The sequence below is a fragment of the Anas platyrhynchos genome, chromosome 5 (genome assembly GCF_047663525.1).
Source record: "Anas platyrhynchos isolate ZD024472 breed Pekin duck chromosome 5, IASCAAS_PekinDuck_T2T, whole genome shotgun sequence".
Taxonomy (NCBI): Eukaryota; Metazoa; Chordata; class Aves; order Anseriformes; family Anatidae; genus Anas; species Anas platyrhynchos.
The window spans coordinates 2,829,932-2,842,094 of NC_092591.1; the positions used below are offsets into that span (position 1 = coordinate 2,829,932).

The 12,163-nt window shown below is 44.8% G+C and overlaps 1 protein-coding gene across 3 annotated transcripts in view; it reads right to left on the reverse strand.

The window, feature by feature from the left end:
* POLE2 (DNA polymerase epsilon 2, accessory subunit) overlaps nt 1-10,595 on the reverse strand; it is a 20,052-nt gene extending 9,457 nt beyond the window's left edge. Inside the window, exons 1-8 of one of the 3 annotated variants that reach the window (XM_013097443.5) lie at nt 9,477-10,595; nt 8,435-8,539; nt 7,870-7,970; nt 5,913-5,988; nt 4,400-4,477; nt 3,083-3,176; nt 1,463-1,537; nt 183-266 (exon numbers count right to left, since the gene is read on the reverse strand). In XM_013097443.5, the coding sequence (XP_012952897.1) occupies nt 183-266; nt 1,463-1,537; nt 3,083-3,176; nt 4,400-4,477; nt 5,913-5,977 (396 nt within the window). In that variant the 5' untranslated portion in view covers nt 5,978-5,988; nt 7,870-7,970; nt 8,435-8,539; nt 9,477-10,595. The remainder of the gene's footprint in view (nt 1-182; nt 267-1,462; nt 1,538-3,082; nt 3,177-4,399; nt 4,478-5,912; nt 5,989-7,869; nt 7,971-8,434; nt 8,540-9,476) is intronic. The other 2 variants (XM_027459545.3, XM_038179861.2) reach the window with 2 other exon arrangements.
* Between the last annotated feature and the right edge of the window lie 1,568 nt (nt 10,596-12,163).

Consider the following 12,163-nt stretch of genomic DNA (forward strand, 5'->3'; position numbering starts at 1 on the left):
CTCCAGCTTTTCAATAAGGAGCACGCTCAGAAAATATAAGCCTCTTTTTGGGGAATGAATCTTGTACCACTGACTTACACAGCGGGATAAAGCAGTAAGACATTTAAGCCTTCCCATTTTCTAATATATTACAACGCTGAATGGCTGCTGACCCAGATATTCCGCAGTGAACAGCAACCTACCTCCTTGAGCTGAGTTATCATCCCGAGGACAATCACTTCCCCCACCTTCGATGTATTGCCCAACAGAGTTTCTATTGTTTTAAGCTGGAACCAAAGGCAAAGATTCGTGTAAGAATTAAATCCAACTCTCCATGCAGCTATTCTAAAGTGAGCAAGACAAAGCACCAGGCAGCACGTATTCCCACACAAATACACGAACAAGCTGGGACAGAATTCAGGCTCATTAGAAAATCAGGGACACGTTTCTGATGGTCAAATGTGGCAGAGTTTAGGGAAATATTTCCAATTATGGCTGCTAGCATAAAAAAAGTGCTTAGCAAGTAAATATTCGTTGTGGTTATTTTGCTTACAAATGGCTTAAAACTGAAAAGAACAAGTGACAATTTCTGCTCTTGCAAATGAATGTCAACTGCAGTAATTGGATATTCAGTGGGATCCAAACTGAACCCCAGAGCCAGCTTGTGCCCACACAGCACCGCTAATTCCTTTCATTGAGAAACCTCAGAGGGATGTCAGAATATTCCAAAGTAACACCGGTGATACCGCGTACACACTGTCTGTGGGTTCTGGACAAGCTTATTTTGGTCTGTGAAGCTGCAGTTTAGAGAGACAATCCTCCTGTAACACCAGCACAATGAACTCGCCACCGCTGGCAGGGAGGACAGAAAGGTGTGAAGAGCAAAAGATGCCTACACAGCCTGGATGGAGACACGGGCGTGCCTCAGCTAAGGGCAGTTGTGATTTTCTACATGAGGGTACACTGAACAAAGAGAAACAGGCAAGCTGGTCAAAGAAAAAGCTTCTATTTGGTGCCCAGAGACACACACGTGATTATTTTTTTTAATATATAATAATTATATAATATGGGGAGAGCATTTCATATGAGAAAACTGAAATGGGAACAGAACAGCATGAAGTCGTGACCTTACTCAACTGTAGGCTGGTGACTTTAGTGCTGACAAAAGAAAAAAGCAAAAAAAATGTTCCCAACACAGAGAAACAAAGTGCTGTAAGCTGAACAGGTAATGGATTTCCACCTCGGGAAGCCGTGTCTCCCCTGCATTTCATAGCTGCTTTTGAGTAGCTTAGTCATCATGCTGATCTAAGCCAAATAACTGCGTTTTTGACACAAAGGCTAAAAATGATAGGGAAAAAAAAATCATTTTCATTGATTACCCATACTGGATGTAAAAATAAGGTGTCACTGGAGAAGTATTACTGCATTAAAGTGTAACACCAAGTGCAGCTCCCTTCGCAAGAAAAGAAAACAGATTTTTTACCTGGAATTTGCTCCTACTGTCATCAGGATGAACAACAACTGCTGCGGGTGTAAACAACTCATGTCTGTGAATCCTCTGCAGAAAGCAAAATGGAAATAATCCATATTTAAAAAAAAAATGTGCATAGTCAAAAAGCCAGTTCACTACAACCACCATACAAAACACTTTCTAAAGTTATCTTACTCTGCTTTACCCAGCAACATTTGAGTTGTTGAGCACAACCAGTTCTTTCGACAAAAATTTGCTTCTAAGAAATAGATTATCAGTAACAGGAGACAATAAAACTAAGCTCAAAAAGCAACAGTGCATCTCTAATGCTTTTAAAAATTATTCCTGACCATCTGGAGGAAAGGGGTGAGAGAGCAAAGAAGGTTAACTCTATGTAATGCTAGCTATGTGGAAAAGAGCAGATTCTATCTTCAGAGCAGGGCCTATTAAATGTAGACTTTTTTTTTTTTAACTAACAGGAGCAAACTGCGCTGAAAAATAAACTGCAGAGGGCATGAAGAAAACACATCGTAGAAATTTTCACGTCTTTCCATGTTTTTCATGCAGTCTAAATACCTCCCCTTGGAACAAGCCCATCGCTACCAGCCCATGTCCCACATGCAGCAGTTACTACCCGCAGCCTTTCCCCCCAGTAACCCAAACCCTCACTTTCCTGGAGGTCAGAAAGGAGTAAATATGACAACAAAACACAGAGCCTACGTGAAAAACTAGCAGGCAAAGAGGTGCAACAGCACAATACAGCCTAGGAAACAAGCAGGCTTCAGGACACCCATCCCCACTTGACACCTCCAGCTGCTGTTCACAGAACCCAACCTGAGCGTGCCAGCACCAGCAGGCTTCCCCAGTCCTGAGCACTGCTTGGAGGAACTAAACCTTTAGCTAATGGTTAACCAACCACCCAGGGCAGAGGTTCCCAAATTGCAGTACAAGAACTCACAGCAGCAGCAAGCCTCCTGGGGACACAGAGTTGCTGGTATTTTGGTGTTTGGGACGCTGTGCGTGCACCTGCCCACGGTCCAAAGGACGAGCGGGTCACACAGGCTGCCCGTGGGGTGGCACCAGCAAGAAGCCAGCTCGCTGCCTGCCTGCGTCCCAGCGCTGTGCTTACACCTGGAGTCAGGGCCAGGCAGCTCTCTGTGCACAGCTCCTGCAGCACGGAGCGTGATCTGTGCAGGGGAGCAGCTAAAGCAGGCACCCGATAAGCAATTAAGCCAGAAGCAAACTTCAGTGCTTCAAGGAGAGGCTGAACGTGAGCTTCACAGGGTTTGGGGTTTATATTATCTCAACAAGTGCTCCGTACGATGACACGCTAATCAAACCCAGCACAGAGCCAGCCTACACGAGACAAGAGCAAGACACAATCTGCTTTAGGGACACCCAATCCACTCTTATGATGCTAAAATGCAGAAACACAAGCATTGGTCACGCTGTATGGTATCAGCTGAATAGCCTGATCAAATTTAGTACATATCTTGTTCTTATTCAGATTTTATTGAAACTGGAGCTCACAGCAGCACCTCAGGACAAAGCACCGCTATATACACAGGTATGAACCCAAACAACTGCATTTTGTTCATGTGTTCTGTTGAACAAAGCAAAACTGTTTCTCACCTGCTGTAAGATGGAGTAGCGCTCACGGAACAACTCTGCTTTATCTCTGGCAGATCCAAATAAATTTGGTGCAGGCAAGTTGGTCATTGACAGACTGCAAGAAGTTTAACAAAATCAAGATTAAAAAACATACACTCCTCACAGAGAAATGACTTATTGATCTCAAAGGTGTGGGAGGCTGCAGAAGTTACAACACTACTGCCTAATATATTTAGCCAATGCCTAGGATCCCTGCTAGGGACCCTGTGTTTCTGCATTCTGAAGGCTACCTCAGTTTAATTTCCTTCCTACTCACAGTCCTTGAGACCCATCTTTCAATCCGAACGGGACTCTGCAGAAATCAGTTCTTTAAAAGCAGTTAATTCTACTAAGTGGCCATGAACAAGAATATCTTCTTGTTGGTTAGCAGACTGTCTTCATGGGGTTCTCTGCTTCCAACAGCCTGGAGAGCTAGAAAGTGGCACTGGAGCTAACCTCCTCCTGCAAACACACTGAGTGGTGGTGCTGGACCAGCAGAATCACGAACCAAGACTAGAAAATGAGTTGCACTTTACGTGAATGTCACTGTAATGCCTCACAACGAGTATCACTACCCGCTCTGCAGCTAACCACCCTTCAAGCTTTAGAAGAGCACAGGCTCTTTTTGGCTCAGCAGCCTGGGCTGCTTGCTGTTCAATGCAAATTCTTTAGCTAGCAGAACATTTCACAGCCAATTCCTGCAGCTACTTCTTTCTTTCTCCACTCTGGGGGATCACTCCTCTTTTTTTTTTTCTTTTTTAAGCTCTCTTTAGAAATCCCTCTTGAGCTTCAGATGTTGTGAGCTACAGTCTAGGGAATAAATACAGGCAACAGACAGGCCAAATTTATTGAAATAAAATGAAACAGACAAATACAGAAAGGAAAAAAAAAAAAATACTTCATCTAGTGATGCCCTTAGCCTCATGATCTCTTTTACTCGTTAGGTGACATTAACACGGTCTGAGAATTTTTACTGCCTGATAAATGCCCAAGCTTCAGAGGCAGTAAGATCCGTGGCAGCACAGAGCACACTACCACAGAAGATACAGATGGCCATTTCAACTTCATCCTGCCAGGCAAGGAGAAACCCAGTGGCACATTTATTTATGAGACAGCATTTATCATTGTCTCTGAAAAGCCAGCCAGGCTCTGAGAAACAAAATTATCTCATTTTCTCACACAAGCTTGAGATGAGTGAACCCCAGAGGGGAAGATTAGAAAACAGACTTTCAAAGACAGCAAACAAGACCTCTTTCTTAAAACAAGAAGCATTTGGAACTTAAAATATGCAACACTTACGGTAGAAACCTCTTTCTTTCCGAATTGTAAACATAGCGTGGAATATCAAAGGCTCCAATAATGTTGAAAACGTTTTCTCTGAAATGAGAATACATTTATAGTGTTATCTTAGGTGGAACTAACAGACACTACGGAAAGAAACCAACTGAACAAAACTATATTCATTTTGTTCTCCATCACCCTGCGTTAGCACCATTTCTCCCACTCCACTCCACCTGTTGGCTACCACAGCATCTTTGGATTCAAAAAAAGGGAACTTTTCAGACGCTTATTTAGAAATGTCAGAGGGATAAATCACTTTGCATTGTCATCCTCTGGTATCTCTCTGGACAGCAGAAGAGCCTTGGCATGGTTAAAACAAATAGTTTTAAACGTGCACAATCTTCAAACTATTAATCGTGCTGATACATCCCGTTATATGCACTGGAGCAGCTCTCTTCTCTGACACCTCCCGTTTTACTGTAAGTGCATCAGACTCAGCAGAATAGATAACAACCAGCCCATGAACTTTCGCTAAGGCTTACAAGCACAGGACAACCACCACTGCCTAGCAGGCAATGGTATCTTAGGCTTCAGATTGAATTTCTTGCAAAACTCTGCCCTGAGGCTTTCTGCGCCGTAATTCAAGAGAGTTTTACAGGCTGGTCCTGTGGTCTGTGAACTATTCCCTCCAGGACTCTGCACTAAGAATCTGTGCAGACGGGAGTGAAAAATGCATTTAGGTATGGAAAGTGACGAGTGAAAAATGCATTTAAGTATGGAAAGTGACATAAGAAAAAGTCCCACTCAAGCTGTCTGCATTGCAAAGGTGCCAATGCCTAGGAGAAAAGTCAAAAATAAATTTGCTTCATACTGAGGCACCGCGGGATCACGGTATCTGACATGCCCAATAAACTATTTATTTTCATGATTTGCATTACAATGCCAGCACGCAAAGTAAACACTAAAGAAAACACATTCATCACAATCACAAACAAAATTCTCAAAAGCACAAGTAATTGCTCTCTGCTTTGTTATCACCCAGTGAAAATCAAGCAAAACAGCCCTGCTATACAAAAACAAAAAGCAACAAAAAGCAGCACCCTGGAGGAAGGTGTTCCAAGTGCTTTCAGAAACGAGGCGTCTTAAAAAGCCGCAAAAATAACCTCATTTAATTTTCATCTACAGAGAAGAAAATAAAGAAATGAACAGAGAGGTAACAAGTTCTCTCTAAATCCTAATTATTTGTTTATTTTATTGGTTAATATTCACCCTGTGTCAGATGTAACACATAACCGTATAATTTTAATTTCAGAATCTCAGCATTATATTTAGAATCCCCTAGAGGCCTATCCATGAGAACGAATTTTCTAAGAAGGAACATTACTAACCTTCAAAGGCAGCATCAGGAAAAGCACAAAGCAATTACTGCATGTGTAGCACTGCAGAAAATGCCTGACATTTATTTCCCAGCAAGAAATAAGGGAACGCGTACCGACTCCCATAAACATCACATTAAAAAATGTCACCGTACATTGTTTCGTCTAATGCCTGGCTACATTCCTGGACAGCTGCTTCCACCGTGGATAGTTCAATCATATTAGATGACACTGAAAAGAAAAATTCAAAGCATTAAAACCGCAGCCTATGGAAAATGGTAAGGAAGTAAGCAGGTCTCAAATATTTTACTAAAAGGGCGCAGTATTCTTAAAGGAATAAGCTCCACAAATAAGCATATTTTCAATAATGTAACAACACTGCTTTCTCTCTGCAAATGGATCTCTTAATATTCTTACCAGAAGGATACATCTCTGGCTAAAAAATAATCCCCACACATATTGTGCCCGCCATTAATTCACTAAACATGGAGAACAAGACAATTACAGTTTATGCAAAGCTGCCAAATATACTACAAATGTGTTAGATGAGAGCTTTCACATTCTGGAGGTTAATTTTGTTCCAGAACATTATCACACAGATTGCTGTCATAAATAAGTATTCAAACAGCCTAACACAATCTTGGAGACAGGCACATTGTTGTCTTCATGGACGTTAAACTGCTAATTGAAATTCAAAAACATTTCTAAACACCAATGTTTTCCTCAACTTGCAGGGGAATCCAACGCATGGATTCAGAGAAGGGCTTGGTCAGTACTGCCAAACCTCGCTGCTGAGCTCTGGGAGAAGAAATCAATCAGCGCACAAAGACCAGCCCTTGAGCTCCCTTCTCAGGGCACACAACATCAAATCACAGCTCCTGGAATGCAGTGCTCAACAGCACAGCACAAGTGAGCTGGCAGGAGCTGCAGGGGATAGATAGCAGCCTGTCTGAACTGCAGTCTCAAGCAACTCTTGGACAGCAGCTGGACAACACTGCAATTTATTGCACACAACAGCAGCTTGCACAAAGAGCACTGCTAGCAAGTACACTAACAGCATGTGCTACATTGGCTCTAGAATTTCTTGCACTGATTGAAGTTTGTTCAAAAACGTGGATGTGTTCATTTGTACCAGCAGGCTTCACGCTAGATGGGGAGCAGCTCTCCAACAGTGGTTTTGCTCCCCATTTGATCAGCTCTGACATTTTCCCAAAGCTACTGTGAGAACACAAAGTGTAACTTCTGTCATGGGTGCTCAAGTTAAACTGCATGTAAAGCAAGCAAATGCTTGCCCTCGATTTAACTTGGTTAATAGAAGCTGGGAAAGTTTCCTGAATTCATGTAAGGCCTAATACTCATTTTAGATCACATTTATATGTATTTGAACGTCCACAGTCAAAAACTGGAAGTGAGCTCAAGTTTCCTGGTGTTCATGAGCTCAGATCAGTAAATGCACACAGATTTTAGGCACCTCTTTCAGCCATGTTCTTTAACCAAAGATGCTACAACTCCCACTTTGGTGGTCCAGGAGCAGGGAAGCTGGATCTGTGTGCCTGAGGACAGAGTGTCCCAATTAAGTAGGGGGCAGTACCCAAACGAGATGCTGCTGCCAAGATGATGGAGTTTCAGGCGTGCTCAGAGAACGTGCTGGTTAAACTCCTCCCACAGTTTGTTTAAGTTACTATGCTGGATTATTGCACAGTTGCACTTGCACTGCCACCGCATCTGGATCGACCTCTGAATGAAGGGAGGTGACCGGTCCCCTCCTGCGGTCGCAGCAAGGCTTTGAAGGTTACAGCTGTCAACACCTCTAACCCTTCTCTGGACTTGGACTACCAAAAAACAAGTCAAGCATTTAAAAATTTTGCTACTTTTGGAAAAATCAGGAGGTACTAAGCTGCCAACTTTTCGAATGGCAAAATTATGCTATCCTTTGCTGACATTAAAACTTCAGTATTTAACAAAACAAAATGACAACAAATACATTTATCTTGATCCACACAGTGTGACCAGAATGACACTGTAGTGCATAAGCTGCCAGTAACTCTCTGTCTAAATAACATCACAATTGCAAGATAAACTTAGCAAGATTAAGAAAAATAAGATACTTACAAGGCTGCTTTTCAACAGCATCGATGACCTTTTCAATTACATCTTCAAGCTCTACTTCACTGAGGGACCGAAGAGCTTCGGTAAGGTACTTTATAGCTTCCCTAATTTCAACGAAGAAAATTAGCTCAAAAAGCAATTAATACTAAATAAAGTTCATACAAACAGTGCCAATTTTGGCAGATGTGCACATAAGCACTAAATGCCTTGTGATTAAAAACGTAGAAATAATCAGTACTGCGTAATACAGTCAGACAAAAAATTCACCAGGACTGAAAACAGAGCATAGGAAGCACGTACAGAGATAGAACTTTGTTTTCATGTCCAAAGGGACCTCGGAGGGCTTGTGGTCCAGCCTCCTGCTCCGAGCAGCGCTAACTGCATGGGCTGCTAATGCTGTGCACAGTCCTGCTCAGGTTCTGCACATCTCCAAGGATGGAGATGTTACAGTTTCAGTGTCTCAGTGTTTAACTACTCTGATTGTGAACGTGTTTTTTCATGAGATTCACTGGGATTTGATTCCCCTGAGCCCTCTCAACCTGAGGCTGAACAAACCCAAATCTCTCACCTTTCTTCCACAGGTCAGGTTCTCCGACACTCTAATCATCTTGGTGGTCCTCCACTAGACCCTCTCCAGCTTTTTAATCTCTCTCTTGAACCGAGGGGACTAAAACTGGACAAGTGGAATTTATTTTGTTGTAAGCTGTGCTTGCTGCCTCTCCCTTTCCCTGTGCACTGGTCCCTCTTTCTCCCCAAGCCCCCTTTGGGCAGCTGAACATCGCCACCTCAGAATCACAGAATCATTAGGTTGGAAGAGACCTCCAAGATCACTGAGTCCAACCTCTGACCTAACACTAACAAGCCCTCTGCTAAACCATATCACAAAGCTCTACACATATCACTGAGCTCCTCCGGCTTCCCCACACACCTTGAGCCCCTGCACCTCAGCATCCCAACCATCTTCGCTCCACCTGCGCCCCTTCACCACTCCCCCAATATCGGAGTTGTTTTCATTCAACACGAAAATTAAAAATCTACTTCTTCCCTCATCCTTAGACTACACTCTGGCCATTACAGATAACGATTTTCTTATTAACATCACCCGTCACCCCATCAGAGGTGGCATTTGGTTGACAGCCTCACCTTCCTGATGTCTCTGCTCATTTAATGGTGCAAAGCAGGGGCTCTGAACTCGGTCCCCTCACTAATACACTCACCAGGACCTTGCCCCATGATGCCAGGAATAAAACAGAACTCATATTTAGCATAATTGTGACAGGAGAAATAAAGGCAGAGGAGCCCCAGGCGCTGCTGTGCCACCTTCCCTTGCAAGCAGCACGCTCTCTCCCCTCACTGCAGCCTAGCACACTGTTACCACAGCCCTTTGGGCATTTAGAAATATCACTTCAGAAGACCCAAACCCTTAACTGCGGCTCTGGGGACTGCCAGAGCCGAACAAGAGCCCCAGCACCAGCAGGGCGGGCACCGAGGCCTGGCCCCGCCGAGCCCCGGGCGGCGCCGCGCGGGCAGCCCGAGGAGCTCCCGAGACGTCCCCGGGGCCGTGCCTCGGGTCCCCGCCGGCCTCCCCCCGCCGCCTCCCCGCTACTCACGCCCGCAGCAGGAGCCCCCGCACCCGGAAAGCGGTGCCCAGGCGGCGCCTCAGCCGCTCCGGCTCCATGGCGGCCGCACAGCCCCGGCCCCCTCACGGTCCCGTCATGGCCCCGCCGCGGGGGGCGCTGCCGCCACAGGGCCGCCCCTCAGCGCCATGGCCGGGCTGGGGGGAGCCCTGCGGGCCCCTCACAGGACGGGACGGGGTTGTTTTTTCCCCGATTTGCCCCGTTTTGCATTTATTTTCGACCTGCCCAGCCTTTAATAGGTCTGGATGGTGGCCCTCAGCACTGCCCGGTGGGTGTAGGGCTCCTCTGATACAGCCACCTCGCCTTTACCTGCGCCTCTGTCTGTGGGGAGGGTACCCCGCGATCCTGGTCCCTAGTGTGCTGTAGCTGCCCCACCTGAATGTCAAGTTTACTAGGACAAATGTCGGCTGCCTCAAGGTTTAGGATATGGTAAACTCTTAGTTCGTTGGTCCATCACCCCACAACACTGACTGCCCATGGCCCAGCATGGTTAGACGGAGATCCCCTCCAGCTGGCTCCATCGTGGGCAACAAGCATACGGCTGTCCCCACGGCTAACTTTACATTTTACACATCTAACTTTACATTTAACCAGGGAATTAGCCCTACATGTGATTTTTCCTTTGGGAAAAGCAGTTGAAGTCTGTTGCAGCATACCAAATCCTGGTACAGAGCACAATAAATGCGCCGCACCTCTTACGGTTCCAGTCTCGTGGGGCAGCTGCCTTCTCTCCAGCCAAAAAAATGGTTGGAATATTGGAAATTGAAATATTGAAATTGAAATATTCTCAACCCCATCCGTCAAAGTACAGCTTTGCTCCACAGAATGCTCAAAAAGTAACTGAAAGTTCCTTGATCAGAAGACTGTAGGGATATAAAACCAGATAAAAAATATCAGCCTATTTTATATAGTCCATTCTTGACTGCGTCATTTATAACCAGTCCTCCTCATCTGGAGGAAGCTCATGGGTGAAGCTGAATCTATCTACTCCCTTTAGACATAAAACTACCATCTGACAGGTTTCAGCTATTTTGGCAGGAAATACGATTCAGTTTTTCATTCTAGGCATGCAGTTAGGTGTGAATTATGAACCCTTATGTAAGTTCTTCTATTTGCTAAGATTACTGCTTTTTCTTCTTTAAAAAAATCTAATTTGTCAATCAGCTCATGTCTCACCTGGAGAAGGAAGGTAGCCCTCTTCTAACAAAAGCAATTCTTTTAAGATACATGACCAAAAACAAGAATGTAAAGCATACTCCTGTGGCACCATGCAGTACTTGGGGTTCTGCTAGGTTGCCTGGAGCCTCCCACCAGAGATATAAAAGTATTCCAGCGTGAGCTGTAGACTTCTGTTCCACTGAGCCATCTGTCTTGTGCTCTGGAAGCCATGCCCAGCTCTTCATCCCTGCTGCTTTTCATGTCCTTTATCTGCAATGACTTTCTTGGACATCAGCACTACGGTGTCAGCACACGTGGCTTGAGAGCAGAGAGCTGGCTGAGACAGGGTAATGGTTTAAGATCAGACAGCACATCCCCCTCGTGCCAAAGGTGAATTGATGGAATTGTTTTATTACACCAAGCACGGTAGATAGCTCATCGTTCATGTCTGTCACTGCTCCGCTGGCAAAAGCCATGGGCTGCTGACTTTGTACTGCTCCCAAGTTTTCTGAGAGATCACGTTGTAGCTCTACTTGACCTATAGATTATAGACACAGTTTGGAAAAAATAAATCTTAACTCTTTCAAATGTTTATTCCTATGTTTTAAACATAATCCTAATATGTCATCATTACATTTCATGTTGATATTAGCAGTCACTGACAGGAATAGTTAACATCTTCCCTTCTAGATCAGAGAAGTGTATCTCACTTTCATGTCCTTTTACAGATGTTAGAAGTGCTCAGTTCTCAGAAGCTCTATTCTTCCTGAAGAGCTGTACCTGCTTTATTTTGAATTCCACTCATTCCAAATTGATCCATACTTCAGCTGGAACTCACAGGGTTGTCAGTGTGACAGCATAAGAGCTAGAATAGGAATGTAAGAGGCTATTGCCTTTCCCAGTCTGCTGCATAATGCTAGGCAAATATTTAGGAAAAAATTTATATAGGTGGAGACAGCAGGGAGTGAAGAGCTCTTAAATAGAGACAAATGTGTGGTTTGACATGATAGATGAGCTGCTGGGATCCCAACATCACCTTTATTCTGTCAGTTACCCATAGCTCAGCACCAGCCCCAAAACACAGGCCCTAAGTGGCAGCTCTGGGATCCGCCACACCGGTTTGTAGCCTCGCTTCATCTGCTCCAGGTCAGATGGCACATTCACAGGATAATTCTTCCTGAGGTCAAGAGTTTGAACTCCTACACAGTTGTCTTAATTAATATCAGCCACTGTTTCGCAGGTGCTGTTTCTGGAAGGGACACATCACATCTAACCAGCAGGCAGTGGCGTGGCTGTCCTAACCCACCTGCCGTGTGGAGCTGTGTTTGCAGACCCCCCTCTGCCTTCCCCTCTTGCCCTGGATCTATGTTCAGGTGCCCTATTTCCAGCGCTTTCCCCCTTCTCTCATAACCCTTCTCGATAGGATCCTACACGCTTTACCAAGCCCCCAACCTCCCGCTTTGTTTCCCCCGTGCCTCAGCGGACAAGCACGGAGCCCTGTG